The 19,685-nt window shown below is 39.4% G+C and overlaps 1 protein-coding gene across 2 annotated transcripts in view; it reads left to right on the top strand.

Annotated features, from left to right (window-relative positions):
• Positions 1-19,685, top strand: part of DIAPH3 (diaphanous related formin 3) — a 272,276-nt gene that overhangs the window by 194,374 nt on the left and 58,217 nt on the right. For both annotated transcript variants that reach the window (XM_086481984.1, XM_086481982.1), the window contains exon 26: positions 19,553-19,648. In XM_086481984.1, the coding sequence (XP_086338110.1) occupies positions 19,553-19,648 (96 nt within the window). The remainder of the gene's footprint in view (positions 1-19,552; positions 19,649-19,685) is intronic.

Genomic DNA, 19,685 nt, shown 5'->3' with positions numbered 1-19,685 from the left:
GAGCTACCGTCATTTTTTTTCTGAGCAGACCTTGTTAAACAGTTCCCCACTCAAACCCTGGTCGGCACCTTTGGCATAAATGATTATCTGTCTCTTCCACGTTTCGCTAATAGCCAGAGTAGGTGTGTTCAGTTTCAGAGATTCTTCAGACCAAAAGTCTTTGATTTATTTTCATAAGAATCTATATCTTGAGGTGTGAGACTAAGATTTCTCTTAAGATGAGAAACCAGGCAGCTGCCCTCTGAACACAGAATTTCTAATTCTTTAGAAGTAAATTCAAGACCCAATCAGAAAGCTACCGGTGACAATCTTTTAAAGCTCACAGAAGACAGAGGAGGCTGCAGAAGATTAGGAAAGGGTAAAACTGGTATCTATATTCATGCATGGTTGGAAGAGTCTCAAGAGTTTAGGTACTCTTCTCTCAGACATGTATGTATGACTGATAGTCCTTTGGATGGGAAATTGATAAACTTTCAGGGAAAATTAAACCTCCTCTCAAGTCCTGTTCTTCATAATGTCATGTTCAGGCTTTCGAGAATACAGGTGCCAACGTTACAGATTTCTGAGTCATACACCCACAGGTGTATGTAGGTCTCTGGTAGTGAAATCTACTGCTTCAGCCAATGTGGCGGGAAACTATGTATTTGTCATCTACAGATCAGCTAGGTCATTGAGTAAATAGCTGCTTTGTCTCTTAGTAGCTTGGTTTTTTAATTAAATCATATAAGTACAGAAAGAGGTTTCTTGCTCTTCCTAGGAGCCACTTGTAAGATTCAGTCTGGACTGACTGATCTAAACAGCAGCAGATGGGAAAAGATGGCATTAGGATCACCTGAAGCTAGAAATGTCTTGAGTCTGATATTCCCTAACTTGGCCACAGTTGGTTTCTGATCTGCAGAGTTCCTTGTAAAGTTTCTTGTGCTTGTTTGAAATCATTTTAAAAGTCTATTAGAAAACCTATATTCTGGCAGTGGAAAGCACCTGTGGTAGATCTGTTTGTCAGGAAGGACAGCAACAACAATATGTAAAGTGGGGGTGGCTGGGGTTTTTGTTGTGGGTTTTTTTTTTCATTTCAGCAGTCTCATCAAAACAGTATTTACTAATTGAAGAGGCATAATGTTGCTGTGATTCTGACGGAATCAGAGACATTCGAAAATTATTTTTTCTTTTTTTTCTCTCTTTTTTTCCCTAGCCATAACTAGTTCATTGAAAGGCTGTCTTCTCATTAAGAATCTGTAAATCAGTCACAAAATGTTCACATCTGATCTGCTGGCAAATTTCTAACTAGGTCCTCCCTCTGTTGAAATACCCAAACAGTCTTACCTGGAGTGTGACTGTGGAGTAACTAATTTTTGCTGCATATGATTTCTTTATATGGTTACTAGATCAGCTATTGGATTTGTAGAAACATTATTTCAATTATTGCTTTAATGAAGCATCTGAAAACTCATTGATGTCACCATCCCAGAAATTATTTTCTGGGATTCAAACATATGGATACTTGAAGAAGGCAAAAGATTAGAGTATATGTACTAACTGGTTCTTCAAGATTTTTTTTTTCCCTCAGTGAACACATCATAGTGTACTCTACCTCGCCAGTCTTCATTTTTCAGTGGCATTGCTTTTTCACTGAAAATGACCTGAAGGTTAGGGATGCCTGTGTATCACTATGCTGTATGCCACTTCAGAGTTTCTTAAGTATTTATCTTAAACTAAAAACCTAAAAATCTCAAAAAAAATACAAAATCAAGAAAACAACCAAACAACAACAAAACAAAACAAAAACAAACATAAAAAAAACCCAACCCCACTTTACTGGACTAACTATCGTTAACAGCACTGGTTGAGCTAATAACTTATGCATTATTTGTCATTAGTTCTTACTATCATTCACTAGCGCTGCATATTCAAAGCTGTCAGTCCTTAACGTCTGTGTCCTAAATTTGACGTGAATATCAAATCCCACAGAGCTGATACAGTAGAAATGTCAATGATGACTACCAGTGATGGTCTTAGTTGACAAGATGACATGTTCTACGTGGGAAGCTAGAACCGAAGTGGGTATTTTTTTTCTTATCTTCCCCATGCCCAGTTTGAGACCTAATCCTTTTATAAAATGGTTTAGTTTCTAGGCAGTTTCTGATCCTCTGTCAGATGCAAAATCCTTCAGGGGTGTTAATTCTCCAGGCCATAGCAGTGCCTTCAGCTAGATGTTTTGCCTTTCTTAGCTGCTGCTTCTTTTCTGAATGTAAAAGCAATCTTTTCCCAGTGCTTGAGGTTGTCCTTTTTTTCATGACCATTAATTGGCCATAAGTGACTAGTTTATGGTTCTGGAGCTTCTGCTTTCAGCCTGTGCCCATACCTTTCAAGGCCTGAGCTTCTGTACAATGCTTAAACAGGATTTATATCATCATCCTAAGCGAGTTTTGTTAACCACTGGTCTCATTTACAACACAGACATTTAACCTGTCCTAGATTCTCCCTTGTTCTTGAAGTCCTTTTTTTTAGATTTCTTCAGCTTTCATTTTGGAAGCTATTTGAAGAGTAGGGTTTTGTGGCCTGTGGTGCCACCTTTGGCTGCATAAGGTGGAGGAAAGAGTTATTAATTTCTTCACATAAAAGTGACCTACATAATACTGCAAAAGTTTTTAGCTATTTGGGTGGTATTGCTGACTTTTTTTTGCATTCACAGAAACTTAAGATCTTAAAGGCAGATAGAACAAAATCTAGATTATATTAATATCTACCAAATATGTGAGTTGAGTCAGTAAGTAGCATGTAGCACATTAAGACTGTATTATACCAGGTGTGACTAGTGCTACGTAGATCATATTAACCCAAAAGGAAATTTGCTTCTGGATTTATGGTATCTCCTAATTTTTAGCTTAAACTACTTTGAGGGGGAGGAAATTCCTTCTGGGTGAAGACAATAATTTCATCACTAGTAACTGGCATTTACTCAAACATGAGATCCAAGGTGGTCCTACAGCCTTCTCACAAACTGTAATAGTCTTTCTTAGCCTATGTTGTGCCTTTGATATACGGGTGACAACTTAGCCATCTAGGTCACATCTTACACTCTGTCATCCATACCTCTGCATCAGACTGCCTTTGAACTACTGTTGCACCAAGTTCAGTGTTGATATGGTCATTTTCTAAAATTAGACAAATATGTATACTGTGTGAGAAATCTTCATAAAGATTTCACTTTGAATTTTTTTGTATTTCAGATACGAGTATTTAGATCAATATTTTGTAGATTGTCAAACGTATACTGTTTCATGAATATGCAGTACAGCAAAATTTTAGGTAGGCTTTATAATAGAAATTTGGACCTTTGCTAATAAGATCTTATATTTTTGTTGTAATACAAAATTGTTTGACTTACTTTCTTGCAAGTATTGTTTTGAGATTTAGACCTGAAGCCAATGTCAGATTTAGGTCCCTCTAAATTGTAATTTGCTAAAATTCTCAGTCTCTACTTTACATCTTAGATAGCAACACTTACGTGTCCTAATGATCACAGTTCAAATGGTTCACTGATACAAAAAGCTGATAGTCTTAAGTTTACATAATAAAAATATTAGTTCCATATTTTCCTTTCAGCTCTGTCCTACCTTGAAAAGTATGTAGAATTCAGTAAAAATTTTGAATGTCTAAGCAGTGAATGATATTTCGTATTTTGAAATTTATGATAATAAAACCTGTCCTCTAAATACTCTCTGGGCAGCAAAGTGATATTCATCATGAGATGCTTTATCAAAAAGATTGCTTTACTTCCTTCTGTGAAGCCAATACAAACTATCGCGTACTATCGTTCCAAAGGTAAATAGCCAGTGGAAGGGGATCTTTATGTAAATGCCACTTGTCTGCATACTATTAACATTCAGATACATACTTTCTCATGCTGTTCAGATTCTCAGTAGAAAGCACACCAATCAATTATTTTGATCTTATCACAGTGTAAAGAATTCTATAACTGTGATAACACCAGCTAAATATATTGTAATAACATTGAAATCTCCATTATTGTGGCATCTTCGTGGTGTCTTTCTTTGAATACTGTTTAAGTAACAAGCCACTTTAATCAGGTGGCTATTTACAAAGGCTGCCCTTTCTTACGCCAAAGCAGTGAAGTGATGCCAAAATGATGTCTTAAACATCTCATTTCCAATCTAGTATATTAGTTTGTTTTCAATTGTGTTACTTGGTTTCACGACCAAGTGGTTTTAAATCCATGTTTCAGTTCATTTAGACAGCTATGACCTTATTTGCAGTCAATTTTGAAGCATTTATTTTTGCAGAGGTTTTGTATTGTTTATCTGGTTTTGGAAAAAAACATTCATGTCTCACAAAGTTGCTAAGAGTGTTTTAGGTTTTGGTTCTTTAAACATTTACTACTTTATTACACTCTGCTAAGCTGTGCAATGTGAGTGTTTTCATTACTTGTGTCGTGTTCTGCAAAACAAAAGGACACCATGGATCCCAGCACTGACAGTTCAAGCAATGAAAATAGCAAATGTAATTAGGTAATTAAAATTCAGATTCCAACAGATAAAATGCTTGCCTTTGAAACAAATTAAAAAATCCTCAAACCTACTTATATTGGTAGGTACCCTCAAAGACCTTATTTTCCCTGTGTAGATCAAGTTCACAAGGCCTCCATTTTATTAATTTCTTCTCACTGGGAGTGGAGAATCAATACTTCTTAATAGTATTCCTTTCCTCTGAAGGGAGTGAAGGACTGCAAATGTCGCAGATTATAAAAATCTGCTCATCTTCCATTACAACTGAGATGACATCAGTAGTTTCTAACATACATTGATAATTTGTTGTTTTAAAATGTTTGCTGGGCTATATTCCTGAAAAACACCAGTTTTGGACAATAGTAGGTTTACTACTAGGTTTTGGGCTCTTTGGTATATGTTTTATGCAACTGAATTTGCTGTGAATGGAACAAAAGATCTGATAATGCTATACATGAAGAAATCGTGAGTGTATGATATTAATATCCAACAACTGGTTTATGTAACGTCTCTCTTCTCTAGGGAGTTTCCCCTTTCAGAATTTCAAGTGCTCTGTTTATCTCAGTTCCTCCCTGGTGCTGGTAACTGTTTCCAGTTGTTCCATGGCTGCCTCCACTTATCTTCAAATTGGACCCTCTTCACCAAGAGGATTCCTGAGTCACTTTTAGTTATTTATTCTTAAGGATCACTTTTATTATGAGGCCAGTGGGGGATAAATCTGTTCTGTAACTGTGAGGAGTGTAACTTCTTCCCCTTGCATTAAATAGTAATGTGCAGAAAGAACTGTGGGACCTTATAAAGTTCCCTACTCAGTACTTACTCATGTTAATATTTAGTGGGCAGTGGACAGTAAGCCTTGGAGAGTAGTTCTAATTTTACTTTACGACTGTTAAAAAAAAAAAAAAATCCCATATATGAGGAATGAGTTGTGACAGACATTGACCACAAATCCACCGGAAAGGAGATGTCACTAAGTATGGAGCTTGTTTTTCAGCTGCAACTATATTGTTTTGACAGTAAAGTATAAATCTGGCTAAATTACTGAGAACAGATGTTGCCTCAAGAATAATTGTCATATTTGTACTTGAAAATGATGCAGAGAATGATAAAACACAGGTATGCTCAATTAAAAAAAAAAAAAAAAAACCTGGCCTAAGAAACAATGTGTAATACATCTGCAGAAGCCCCAGCAAAAGATGAGGTACAGCAAAGCCTTATCAAGTCTCACACTGTAGGATGTTCAGGGAATGGCATGTTTTTAGTGCAAAAAAGGTAGAACTGATCTGAATGTATATTAATTAAAACCCAACAGCTAATAGTCACAAGTTGCATTCTAACAAGATCTCAAAGGTGCTAATTCTTCTGAAGCACGGAGGTGTAGTGCATGCACTTGTCGGTAACCCATGGGGGGCTGAGAATACAGCAGCTGCTGTTCATTTGTACAAAGTAGTAGTTCCAAAAGAGCAAGAGATTTAGAAGATATAATTATTTTTCTTTCTGAAAATTTTACTTAGAAGTAGAACCTTTTGAGATAGTAGCTGAAAGGCATTTGTGAAACTGAGGTTTACACAAAGCCCCTGAAAAAACAAATAGCAGCTCTATTTGGGAGAGAGCGAAATAGTCAAAACAAACAGAACTGTTGAAAAAATTAAGGGTCATTGTCATGGTTTGAGCCTACCCGGATGGCAACAAAAGCCCCCACAGCCGCTCCCTCACCCCTACCCAGTCCCCTGAGGGATGGGGAGGAGAAAATGCAACCAAAAGGCTCCAGGGTCAAGACAAGGGACAGGGAGGGCTCACTCACCAGTTATGGTCACAGGCAAAAGACAGACTCATTTTAGAGATAACAACATCAATTTAATACAAACAACCACCACCATCAAGGATGACACTTTCTCCCCCAACCCCTCTGGTCTTCCCAGGCTCAGCTCTGCTCCCTCTTCCCCCCCAGCAGCGCAGGGGGCAGGGAATGGGGGTTACAGTCCGTCCAGCACAGGCAGAGGGGCCCTCGCAGCCCTCCCCTGCCCCACCGCGGGGTCCCTCTCACGGCAGACAGCCCTCCACCCACTGCTCCAACGGGAGTCCTTCCCGCGGGGCCGCAGCTCCCCAGAACCGCCCCAGCGCGGGTCCCTCCCGGGGCTGCCGCCCTCCCACCGACGGGCGGCTCCAGCGCGGGCTGCCTCGGAGTCATGGCTGCTTCGGGCCCGGTCCCTGCTCCTCCGGCCTGGGGCCCTCCGCGGGCTGCAGGCCAACCTCTGGGCCACCGCTGGGCTCCAGGGGCTGCAGGGGCTCAGCCGCCACCCCACCATGGGCCGCAGGGGAACCTCTGCTCCGGCACACCTGCCCCTCTCCTTCCTCACTGACCTGGGTGTCCATAGGGCTGTCTCTCTCCCATCCCCCTTCTCTTCTCTGCTCACCAACAGACAAAACAAAGAGAGAGTGGTCAACAGCTTTGACTCTTAGTTATTTGCAGAGGTGCCATTAGTCTGGCCTTGGCCAGAGGCAGGTCTGAAACTGGAGCTGAGGGAACTTCTCGAAGCCTCTTACAGGAGCCAGCTCTGTAGCCCCCTCCCCCACTACCAAAACTGCACCAAAACCCCACCAGGCACCAAATTACCACAGCCATTAAAGTAATGTCTGTAAATAAATAATCTCCTAAGACTTCTCATTTATGTTGTAGCAGTAAAAGTTCTAAACAAATGTGAAAAGAATGCTGAAAACTTAAAATGGCATTACCATGAAGAAAAAATTACAATCTCTGGAGCCATCTTTGTAATTAAGAGCTCTAACATTTATGTAGACAGTAGGTTTTGGTTTGAGTAAGTATTTCGTACTCCAAATACTACCTCACGTCTCCTCCATAAGGAAGTAGACATCAGAGTCCTCTTTAAACTCTTACTCCTGCTATGTGTAAATGCTTTTACTCTTTCTGTTTTTTCTGAATCATCAAAAGTTTCTTCTCTCAAGTTGCAGAGGAGGGGAGGAATAAATATCCTTACCAAAGCATTGGAGGTTATGCTTTATTTTTACTTTCCTTAGTCCAGGGTTGTAAAAGAGCCAAGGAACTGCTCTGTCATTGTTGGAAAGTTAGCAGAAGAGAAGGTCATGTCTCTGACTCTTCCTTCAAACTAAGGCTACTGGTGCTTCTGTTCTATGCTGTTCACTGTGACGCTTATCTTCACTCAGCAATACCTCGGTGGTTGTACAGAATTACCGTCCTGTTACTGCATACCAAAATATTCTTTCTCTGAAGCTTGCTGACAGAAGTTACTTGATTTCTCTGGCAGCTTCTATCCATTGAAAGCTATTAAATGCAAATACAAAGTCCTTGAATCAGAAATTACTGGAGACCAGGAGACCATTCTAGAAATGTCATCACATATTTATCCTGTCCTTTTTATACATATATGGCATTGGCTACTAATGTACAAAGGATGCAGGGCTAGGTGGACCTTTGATCTGATCCTCCTGGGTATTTTTGTGCGTTTATAGCCACCCAAACAAAAAAGGCCTTGCCCACCCAAAGCTCTCCAAAGCTTTCCTTTGACTAAGCTTGATCATGTAGTCCAGTCAGAACTTTATCACTCCACGAGTGAGAAATTGTGTAACTTTTAAATTTCCTTCAGCCTCTCATCTTCGTAGCACAACTGTCAGTATAAATGATCATTGTGTATATTCTCTGATTTATCGGCTGTTTATAAATTTTAATGGAAATAGTAGTATCTTTCCCTGTGCTCAATGAACTCCTTCAGAGGCACATGGGAATCAAGAGACAAGATGTTCGTACACACCCACGCACATATATTATATTCAGCTACATATATTCCTATAAGAAGCTACATTGGGTTAAGAATGCTACTAGAGTGGTTCTAACTGCTTTCTAAATTAAATTATAATTGGTATGTCTCAATAGTAGATTACTGTTTTTCCCCTCTGTGAAACAACACTAATGAAAATACTAGTTTTTGGCTAGTCTGAAAAACAGAACAGTTGCATTGTTGTCAGTGTCATTGGAGTTAGAGCTGTGACATGTAAAGAAAACAGAAAAATCATTCACTAACAGTAAAACTTATTGACTGCTTCAGATGTAGCTGATGGTTCTCACTATTAGCTGTCCTATCAAATCTTCATTTTAGATGACAAAGCCTAAGTCTGGTCTGTTTTAGTTATGAGTGATTAAATATGAGTAAGTAAAACTTAACATTCTCCTTAGTTTAGCAGTTTTATTTTTCCACTAAAAAAGCAAAGTGTCCCTAGTGAATAGAAAAAGGGTTATAAGCAGATTGTTTCTTTAAACTGGCTTTTTAAGAATATTACCAGGTAATGCAATAAATCCATTACTAGAATATCTGGTATTGTTGAGTTGGTGAGCGAGTAAGTGTGTATGCAGATAAAATAATTTCATTTGCAGACTGTTAGGTATTGTTTCTGCGGACTTAGTGGGAAGGTAATCTCTCTTTTATTGAAGCGCTGTTTAGAGTTTCCATTGTAGATGGACAACCTGTTCTAGCGTTTGATCACTCTCAACAGGAAAAAAAAATAATCTTATGTTTGAATGCAATTTCCTCTAATTCAATTTGAGCTCATTGCCTCCTATCCTATCTCTGGGCACCTCTGAATGAGTCTGGCTCCATCATCTTTACACCCCACCCAGTCCCATCAGGTATTTATATATATATTGGTGAGATCCCCCTGAGCCTTCTCTTCTTTAGGCTGAACAATCCCAGCTGTCTCAGCATGTTCTCATATGGGAGATGTTACAGTCCCTTGATCATCTTCGTGGCCCTTGACTGACTTTGCTTGGCTATGTTTGTGTCTCCCTTGTACTGGGGAGCCCAGACATGGACCTAGCACTGCAGATGTGTCTCGCCAGTGCTGACTACAGGGGAAGGATGACCTCTGTTGACCTGCTGACAGTGTTTTTCCTTGGTTGTCTTTGCCACAAAGGCACGTGGTCAATATATTGTCCACCAGAATCCTTAATTATTTTTTTTTTTTTTTTTCAAAAAGCTGCTTTCCAGAGAGTTGGCCCCCACCTGCACTGATATGTGGGGTTATGCCTCACCAAGCACAGGTCTTTTGTTGAATTTAATTACGATTCCTGTCAGCTCGTTTCTCCAACTTGTCAAGGTCCCTCTAAATGGTAGCACAACTGTCTCATGCGTCAACCATTCCTCTGAATTTTGCACCATACACGAACTTGCTCAGAGTGCACTCTGTCCCATCATCCAGATCATGAAGGAAGATGTTACAGTATTGGCTGCAGGATCAAGTCCTGGGGTACACCACTTCAAAGGCTTGGCATACTGTTTATTCTTCTATAAGTCAAATTTACTTCAGGGGTCTGTCTCATAAAAGCCTGCTGTGGCAAACTCTTTACTGGATCTGGACTCTGTAAATGATTCTGGATAATCTCAGTGGAAAGTGAGTTTAGGGTGACTGTCTTCTGTTGTCACGGAAAAAAATGGGCTTTATAAACTCACAATGAACATCAGAAATTTGTACATTTTTATCACAAAGTTCAATATTAAGATGATATCACTATCAGTCCCACTACTTAAATTGGAAATTGTGATCCAAATGAGATGCAGAAATAATTACCTTACACCACATTTTGTATCTCTGTGGTACAGAACCACCTCTGAAGACCAGTTTACCTTTTGGTTTTTGTGATATGAGTTATCATATAGATGCTAAGTTTATATAGTTGCCAACCTTAATTTCACTGATTTGAAAGGGACAGCTCTCTTTCAGGGTTCGTGAAGGATGAATACTTAGTTTGCATTTCACTTGGGTTGATGTCTTTGGGGCACATTTTCATTCCTATGCTCAGAGTCAAAATCTATCTATTTCTGTACCATAAAAGCACTTTATGACAACTCAATGATGGAACAATTTCAGCAAGAGCAAACAAGATATATGAAACCCACTCTCCTCAGCTAGAAGATTTACAGAATAGGTGCTTCAATCATTAGGAGAAATCATACCTTTTTATAGTACGCTTGCCTAGGGCTCTGAAGCACTAGCAAAGGCTTACTGCTTTTTGTTGGACATCAGTAAGAAACGTAGCTCTTCTGAGCCACTCTTCATCATCTTTGAAAGGTCATGGCGAACAGGAGAGGTGCTTCAGGACTGGAGGAAAGCCAATGTCACTCTAGCCTTCAAAAAGGGAAAGAAGGAGGACCCAGGAAACTACAGGCCAGTCAACCACACCTCCATCCCTGGAAAGGTAATGGACCAGTTCATCGTGGCTGTTATCTCTAAGCATATGGAGGAAAAGAAGGTTATCAGGAGTAATCAGCATGGATTTACCAAGGGGAAATCAGGCCTTACCAACATGATAGCCTTCTATGATGGCATGACTATCTGGGTAAATGAGATGAGAGCAGTGGATGTTGTCTACCTCGACTTCAGCAAGGCTTTTGACATTGTGTCCCATCACATCCTCATAGGGAAGCTTAGAAAGTGTGGGATAGACAAGTGGACAGTGAGGTGGATTGAGAACTGGCTGAAGGACAGAGCTCAGAGAGTTGTGATCAGCAGCGCAGAGTCCAGCTGGAGGCCTGTAACTAGCGGTGTCCCCCAGGCGTCAGTAGTAGGTCCAGCCTTATTCAATATCTTCATCAACAACCTGGATGAAGGACAGAGCGCACCCTCAGCAAGTTTGTTGATGACACAAAACTGGGAGGAGTGGCTGACACACCAGAGGCTGTGCTGCCATTCAGCGAGACCTGGACCGGCTGGAGAGTTGGGCAGAGAGGAACCTAATGAGGTTCAATAAGGGCAAGTGTAGGGTCCTGCACCTGGGGAGGGATAACCAGGTGCAGGACCCTACACCATGCACCAGTACAGGCTGGGGGTATATCTGCTGGGGAGCAGCTCTGCAGAGAAGGACCTGGGAGTTCTGGTGGACAGCAAGTTGACCATGAGCCAGCAATGTGCCCTTGTGGTCTAGAAGGCCAATGGTATCCTGGGGTGCATTAAGAAGAGTGTGGACAGCAGGTCAGGGGAGGGATTATTTAGTCTGGAGAAGAGGAGGTTGAGGGGAGACCTTATCGCTCTTTACAACTACCTGAAAAGAGGTTGTAGTGAGGTGGGTGTCGGTCTCTTCTCCCAAGTGATAGGACGAGAGAAAATGGCCTCAAGTTGTGCCAGGTGAGGTTTAGATTGGACATTAGGAAAAATTTCTTTATTGAAAGAGTGGTCAAGCATTGGAACAGGCTGCCCAGGGAGGTGGTGGAGTCACCATCCCTGGAGGTGTTCAAAAACCATGTTGATGTAGCGCTTCTAGACATGGTTTAGTGGACATGGTGGTGTTGGGTTGTTGACTTGATTCCAACCTGGTGATTCTATGATTCTGTGATTCTATCCTTCCCCTCTACTCTGCCCTGGTGAGGCCACCTCTGGAGTAATGTGTCCAGTTCTGGGCTCCCCATTTCCAAAGAGACAGGGAACTACTGGGGAGAGTCCAGTGGAGGGCCACAAAGATCATGAGCATCTCTCTTATGAGGAAAGACTGAGGGACTTGGGCTCTTTAGCCAGGAGAAGAGAAAGCTGAGAGGGGATCTTATCAACACTTACAAATATCTAAAAGGGTGGATGTCAAGAGGATGGGGACAGGCTCTTTTTGGTGGTGCCCAGCGACAGGACAAGGGGCAACAGGCACAAACTGGGACACAGGAAATTCCATGTCAACATGAGGAAAAACTTCTTTACATTGAGGATGACAGAGCACTGGAACAGGCTGCCCAGAGAGGTTGTGGAGTCTCCTTCCCCGGAGATATTCAAAACCCACCTGGATGCAGTCCTGTGTGACCTGCTGTAGGTGACCCTGCTTTAGCAGGGGGGTTGGACTAGATGATCTCCAGAGATCCCTTCCAACCCCTGCCATTCTGTGATTCTGTGATTCTGGAGTAGACTTTATGTGATTCCTGTGAGATATATACCTGTGTTTTCCTTTTGGGAAGGCTGGTATGTGTGTTTTGCCTGGCATCACTGCTAAGGAAAGGCAAGTGAATAGTGATATTTCTGGCAAAGGGTGGATGTAATACTTGCTAAGTCTAAAGTGAACTGTTCATCCAAGACACACTTGGCAGCTATTTCTGCTTTGCATCTGTACATTAGAAATCTTGTTTTCCTCACTGTAATGTAAGAAGGTTCTTGGAGGGCTTGATCAGGCCAAAGGAACCCCTGTGTTCTGTTACGAGTTACCGCTCTGGTCCATGCACTGTTATTGAAACTTGAACTGATAGCCATGTATTCCTTCCTCTCCTGTCAATGAAGGTTATCTGATTGGTGCTATGGTTTTACCAGAAAAAGTTCAAAGCCTTGGAGCAAGTTCATGTTGAAGTCTTTATATGCTGTGCATTTTCTGGACAAAGATACCCTTAACATCCACCCACAATTTCTTTGTAAGAATCCATCTGAATTTCGTTGGAGTGAAGAGTCTGAGTTTAGGCAGTCACATTGTTAAACATTTTGAAACCTTCCCTTCTCTGGACATTAACATTGATTTGTATTTTTATGTTGACATTATAAGAGCTTTCAAAAATCTCCTGTACGTGTATAAGGGTGAGAAGTCTAGAAGTTGTTATGTGTCAGCAATATGAATACTTCACAGAATCTAGCTGCCTGAGACTCTTGAAACTGAAAAGATAGAACCACTTCCAAAACATTGGAGTTTGCTCCTACATTGATGGCTTAAATTATCTCCCTTTCTGTGATCTGCTGTTCTGATCCGGGAGCTCAAGTTGCTCAACACTATAGCATTGCTAAAGCTTTCCTCTTGTGACATTCAGAGACTGGTCCTTCAATTTTTACTCAGATGGAGATCTTAGTCAGCTGAGCATTGCTTTGTAGCTTATACTAGTCAAAATCAATCATTATACAAACTTACAGGGATTTTTATTATGTCTTGAAAGTAAAGATACAACATCTCAAAGTTAAAAGATATATCTTTCTTTTTCTCCTTCTTCCCCTTGTGTGAATCGTCTGTAAAAATCTCTGCTGTCATTGTCCCAAGCCTGGTATTCACCTGCCTCAGAAATTTTTGTACATTAAGGCACAAGACATGATGCAGCTAAACCTGGAAGAAGGCTGTGAAGGGGTTAAATTTTGCTTGATTAAAAACTGGGTACAGTATATCAGACCTGAATTATATCCTAGGCTGAAGAGAAAAAAAGCAGTTTGTATTCTAGTCAAACAAGAATAAAAAAGTATTCAGTCTCGTAATTACTGAATTGTGAGATCAGGACTTAATTCTTCAGACGAGAAAAGCAAATCCAATAGTTTCAGCACTCTGAGTTTGTTTTTAAATTATATAAAAGCTTGAGTGCTGCCATGGAGTTACTTCGAAGATGATATAAAGATAATTAAAGCCTTTGCCAATTCAGATGACTTGATGAGTAGCCCTTGATTTTTTTCACCCTTTTCCATCTGTCACAACTATGAAATATGAAGGTCTGTTTTTAATGTAGACTTTTGTCTGAATTCTGCAGTTTTCATTTCAGATGAGGCTTAGTATTCAGAGGCTGGCTTTGGGAGCTGATCCTTTCCATTATTTACAGTGTAACAAAAAGCTGTATGTAATTGCAGTGCCATAAATAGATCCCAGTTGAAAATGACAGTCAAAGTCCTTGTAGAGAAATCTCTTAAGTGTAAAGACTGAGTAGGCAACATCACAGAAACTGTGCTAAAGACTTCTTGGTTTATTTTTTCTGAAGTTCCTTAGTATTTCCTTCACCAAAAAAAAAAAACCCCAACAAAAACAACAGATGTTTTTTGAGGAGTAGCTGAATAAAGCTTTGATTCCTTGAAAGAGGAAGTAGACATATCATTATATGTTTTTCTTCCGGTAAAGTGAAGGTCTGGCCTCCTAGTGCTGAGTGTGATGTTTTAGTTTATATCGGATAGATGCAGGAGAACTGTGAAAATGAAACATTTTTCATCCAAAGTAATCTTGTTGCACCATTCTTATTTTAAAACCATGTTGCTAATGATATTTGTGATTCTGTCATGTCAGTGGACTACTGCTGCTGGAATTATGGTATATATCATTTGTTCCTTAAGTATATAAAATGCAGGAGTCATTACTGACTGCATATCTGTTGCTATCATCGTAAGACATTAAAGTTGTACTCTAAAGCTTATGATACTCATCGCACTTGAGAAGGGTCTCTAATATTCTTAACATTTTAAAAGATATAATTATGAAATTAGGTAGTTTATATCTGTCTTGGCACTGAAATGTCAAGGGCAAAACTTACCAGCTATTTTGGCAAGTTTACTTCTGCTTTAGATGGTATTTAAAAGACAGTTGTATGTATTTTAATTAGGTATGGTATTAAAAAGTATTTAAATATCTTACTCTGCAATTGAAGGAAAAGAGATCATTTAGATCATAAAAGGGTATATTTCTCAAAGGAATTATTGTGGACTGTGTAGCTATCCGCAAGCCAACTGGAATTACTAGTTCTAGGATGTCAAAAGATTGATACACTTGACTAAGTAGGAAGCCGGTTGGGACTGGTGACAGACACAGTCTGCAGCAGCTTGTGAAAGCCGATTTAAAGGTCTCATAGGAAGTGTTAATATTGAGCAATATTTGCGACTCTCATACTATCACCGTAGCAATGTTGTATGCCGTTCTCCCAGGGCAATTTCAAAGATTTGTAAAATACTACATGGCACGCTTCCATTTCTTAAACTTTCCATCACATAATTTTGGACAATATTACAGGTAGTATGGGTATTAATGGCTGGCTGTGTAGCTTCACAGAAGGTGTCAGAGTCAACTGTTGACATAGGCATCAAAAACCAGAATTTTAAACCTAAATGAAGGTCTAGTAGTTTGAAAACCAGGCTTTCTACAAGTTTTGGGTACATAGTTTAAGTACAAATATGTTTATTTGAAGTGATTAACTTTTTTGAATACAACCATGCATACAGGAAAACTACCAGAGGAGTCTTTTAATACAAGTTTCTATATACTCCATTTATTCTTCTGTTAACTGTTTTGCATGTCAATGGAAGCACTAATCTATAATCCAGTTTGTGACTACAGTATATTTCAGATAACTATGAAAAACAGTACCCGTAAATATGTTACAACTGTGCTACAAAAAGTTTTGGTTTTGCAGTATTTCTATAGCATTATTTAAAATCTTTTTCTATTCATTTGATGGGTCCTTTTATAGTACAGCAGATTATGCACCAGGATTTTTTTCTACTAAAAACTATTAAGTTTTTGAAACAACTATGAAATCCAAGTAGTCTTGGATAGGCTTAAAAGGAAACAGTTGACATGCTGAAATAGGAATTTTTCTTCTGTTATTCCTGTTTCCTAAAACAAAGCTTATGAACTCTTTTCCATAAACATCTATGGTATTATTTTGGGGATTGTGGTATTATTCAATCTTTTTTGAATTGCTATTGTACGAAATGCTTATAAATTTTCCTCCAACATTCATTTACCTTAATCTAACTAATGACTTGGCCTCAAAATTTCTTCAAGCATCACTTTGGTTGGAAACTATTCACTGAGTGTTTTCATTCCACACATAAGTATTTTAGAGAATTACATGACATCAGATGGAGAAAGAAAAGTTAAAAAAAATCACACAACAAACCCTGAAATCCACAACAAAAAAACCCAAACCAATAAAAAAATAAATAAAATGAAAAAAACCAACAACAAACAAACAGGAAGCTGAATACATAGTCCAAGCAATTTTTTGGTAAGTTATTTTCCAAGCCATGTTAATAGCTGTGATAGTCCATTAGTCATAAGACATAAGAGAGCAAACTTCAGCATAATAAAGTATGTTATACCAAATGCAAGGCAAGAGAAAAAAATCTATATTTCAGTCTTGAGTTTGTTCTATATCTGCCATGTATTGCACAGAAATGTACTTCAATGTTATGCAAAATTATAAAATATTTGCTAATTTTCCCTTATGTATACCTCTTTAGCATAAGGTTGTTAACTGGTCTTGTAGTACAGAGTATAGAGAAAAGAGAGGAACTAAGGGTTACTGTTCTTTGGGTAAAAAACAGGCTGGATGGCCAGGCCCAAAGAGTTGTGGTAAATGGAGTTCAATCCAGCTGGCGGCCAGTCACAAGCGGTGTCCCCCAGGGCTCAGTATTGGGGCCAATTCTGTTTAACATCTTTATCGATGATCTGGATGAGGGAATTGAGTGCTCCCTCAGTAAGTTTGCAGATGACATTAAATTGGGTGGGAGCGTTGATCTGCTGGAGGGTGGGAAGGGTCTGCAGAGGAACCAGGACAGGCTGGATCGATGAGCTGAGGCCAATTGTATGAGGTTTAACAAGGGCAAGTGCCAGGTCCTGCACTTGGGTCACAACAACCCCACGCAGCGCTACAGGCTTGGGGAGGAGTGGCTGGAAAGCTGCCCGGCAGAAAAGGACCTGGGGGTGCTGGTTGACAGCCGGCTGAGCATGAGCCAGCAGTGTGCCCCGGTGGCCAAGAAGGCCAACAGCATCCTGACCATTTATCAGAAACAGTGTGGCCAGCAGGAATAGGGAGGTGATTGTGCCCCTGTACTCGGCACTGGTGAGGCCGCACCTAGAGTACTGTGTGCAGTTTTGGGCCCTTCACTCCAAGAAAAACATTGAGGTGCTGGAGAGTGTCCAGAGAAGGGCAAAAAAGATGGTGAAAGTTCTGGAGAACAGGTCCTATGAGGAGCAGCTGAGGGAACTGGGCTTGTTTAAAGAGGCTGAGGAGAGACCTCATTGCTCTCTACAGCTACCTGAAAGGAAGTTGTAATGAGGTGGGTGTTGGTCTCTTCTCCCATGGCCTCAGGTTTCACCAGGGGAGGTTTTGACTAGATATTAGGAAAGTTTTTTTCTTTGCTGAAAGAGTGATTAGACATTGGAACAGGCTGCCCAGGGAAGTGGTGGAGTCACCATCCCTGGAGCTGTTCAAAAAACGTGTAGATGGGGTGCTTAGGGACATGGTTTAGTGATGGACTTGACAGTGCTAGGTTAATGGTTCGACTCAATGATCTTAAAGGTCTTTTCCAACCTGAATGATTCTATGATTCTAAGGGTGTTCTCAGATTACAATTTTGTTTTAAGGACTGGCATCTTGGGAGAGCAGCAAATCAAATACTACAAGGGAGGAAGAGGGTTTTCCTTACAGAATATTTTTAGGAAATTCCAAAAATTAAAACAAAACCAGTTTCTAAACACAAATATACATGTAGAATTAGCAGAAATTAAAGAGTGGAAAAAGTGGAAGCAAAAGGAACAGAAGTGCAAACTAAATGCAATTTGTAATACAGTTGAACAAAACCAGATTTCAAAATAAAGGATTTTGGCCTTTCTGTAAATAATTAAGTAGTTGCTGGTGTAACAGAGGAAGTGACAAAAATGTTTATGAAAATCTAATTTAAATTTGAGTCTACATAGGTTTATATGTGTATTTCTATAGATTTTTTTAATATATAAACTCTTACTATTTTATGAGGAGATTAACACTATGTGACTTTCAGTTATATTTGAAGGACATTGTTCTTTAATGTGTGAACAGGAAAGCTCAAATTTTGAGACAATAAATGATTATTTATTTTTTTAAAAAATAATGATTTGCATATCTAAGTTTCCAAAATCTAGTGCCTCTTTTTGTTATGCTTTCCTTTTCTGCTTTTAAATTATATTCAGGCTTAGGCTTCTCAGAAGCTAAATTAGATTAAACTCTTGAATTAGCTGTAGAATATTGAAAGTAAAAATGTTCTTTCTAGAACATCATATTCATGCTTCGGCCCATGCTAATTTGATAGTACTCTGCCAGACCTTCCTCTCTGCAACTTTGAGCTTTTTTTGGTCTGAATTATTTTTGTTGCCCTTGAAACCACTTACCTTAGAAAGATGCTAGAATTCTTTAAAGCTTATTGAAAGCGGCAATTTATTTAAAGGAGTGAAAAAAATAGAAACAGTGTTGGAAAGCAACATTTCCCATAATAATTTTCCCCCATAGTCATGTCTAGAAGGTTGCCTTGCTTCCTTACTTGGGGGTCCAGCACTTCCAGAATTGCTTAAATTAGTGGCGTGGCGTCTCGTTATACCCGTCAGCTAGTTTTGAACCTGATTTGAATATTCACTGTTCGCAATAACTGCAGAATTGTGTGCTGTGTTTTGCCTGTGTCCAAGGTGTGTGTTGACCTAGGGTATTTGGCCCAGTAAGGCATAATAAGATTTCTGTCATGTAATTCTCTATTCCTATGTGGTGATTTTTTATCATCTAGTAAATCCCTGGAGTTGTGGTTTTTTGTCTTCCCAGGCACAGACACAAGGGGTTAACAAGGTTCAAAAATGTAACATTTTCCCATGTGTTTATTTAAGGAAGTAAAAGTAGGGTGTTTAATGCTTGCATTTAATTAGAATCTCACAGTAACATTCATAATTATTTTGTGGGCTATTATACATACATGCGTAATACGATGAGTAGAATTTTTCTGAACTACATCAATTATTTAATATTGGCCAGAGGTTATTAAATATGAAGACAAAATGGCTTTTGATTAAAGCTACCTATGGATATCACTCTGTGTCCTATCCAGTCCAATATTGTTCACTTAGCTTCCTGCTGAGAAACAATTTCAACTTTTTATAACAATAACTGAAATGATCTTGTCTAATATAGCAAATCGGTTAAGGGATAGCTCTTGAAAGCTGACATGAAACTGATTATTTGCAGTTGCAAAAAGGTACTGAAATGAAAATATGAGTGAAATGACATTTCACTTAAAACTATGCTTGACTCAATATAAAGAGGAACGTGAAATGAATGGAATAAAATTTGGCCTGGTTCGATGTATAGAAGACCAAATCTGTTGTGATTAATTGCAAGACAGCAATCTGTAAATGTTAAAACCATGGTCTAAGTTTGAAAGAAATACCTTTAATAATAACATTAGTATCATTTATTGTTGTTGGTTTTTGTTATTATTATTATTTATGCTTTGATAGTGCTGTGGTAATCTAGAGGCTTCCTTTGCCTTTACAGAAGGTGAGGAGACCGGAGTGATGGATAGCCTCTTGGAGGCCTTGCAATCAGGTGCAGCTTTTCGAGACCGAAGGAAAAGGACACCAAGGTCTAAAGGTGAGTATTGTATTTTACATGTTACTTTCCAGAGAAC

The sequence above is a fragment of the Leptosomus discolor genome, chromosome 1, assembly GCF_034619465.1.
Source record: "Leptosomus discolor isolate bLepDis1 chromosome 1, bLepDis1.hap2, whole genome shotgun sequence".
Taxonomy (NCBI): Eukaryota; Metazoa; Chordata; class Aves; order Leptosomiformes; family Leptosomidae; genus Leptosomus; species Leptosomus discolor.
Note: the sequence above shows the minus strand (reverse complement) of the source record. Positions and strands in the feature narration are given on the sequence as shown.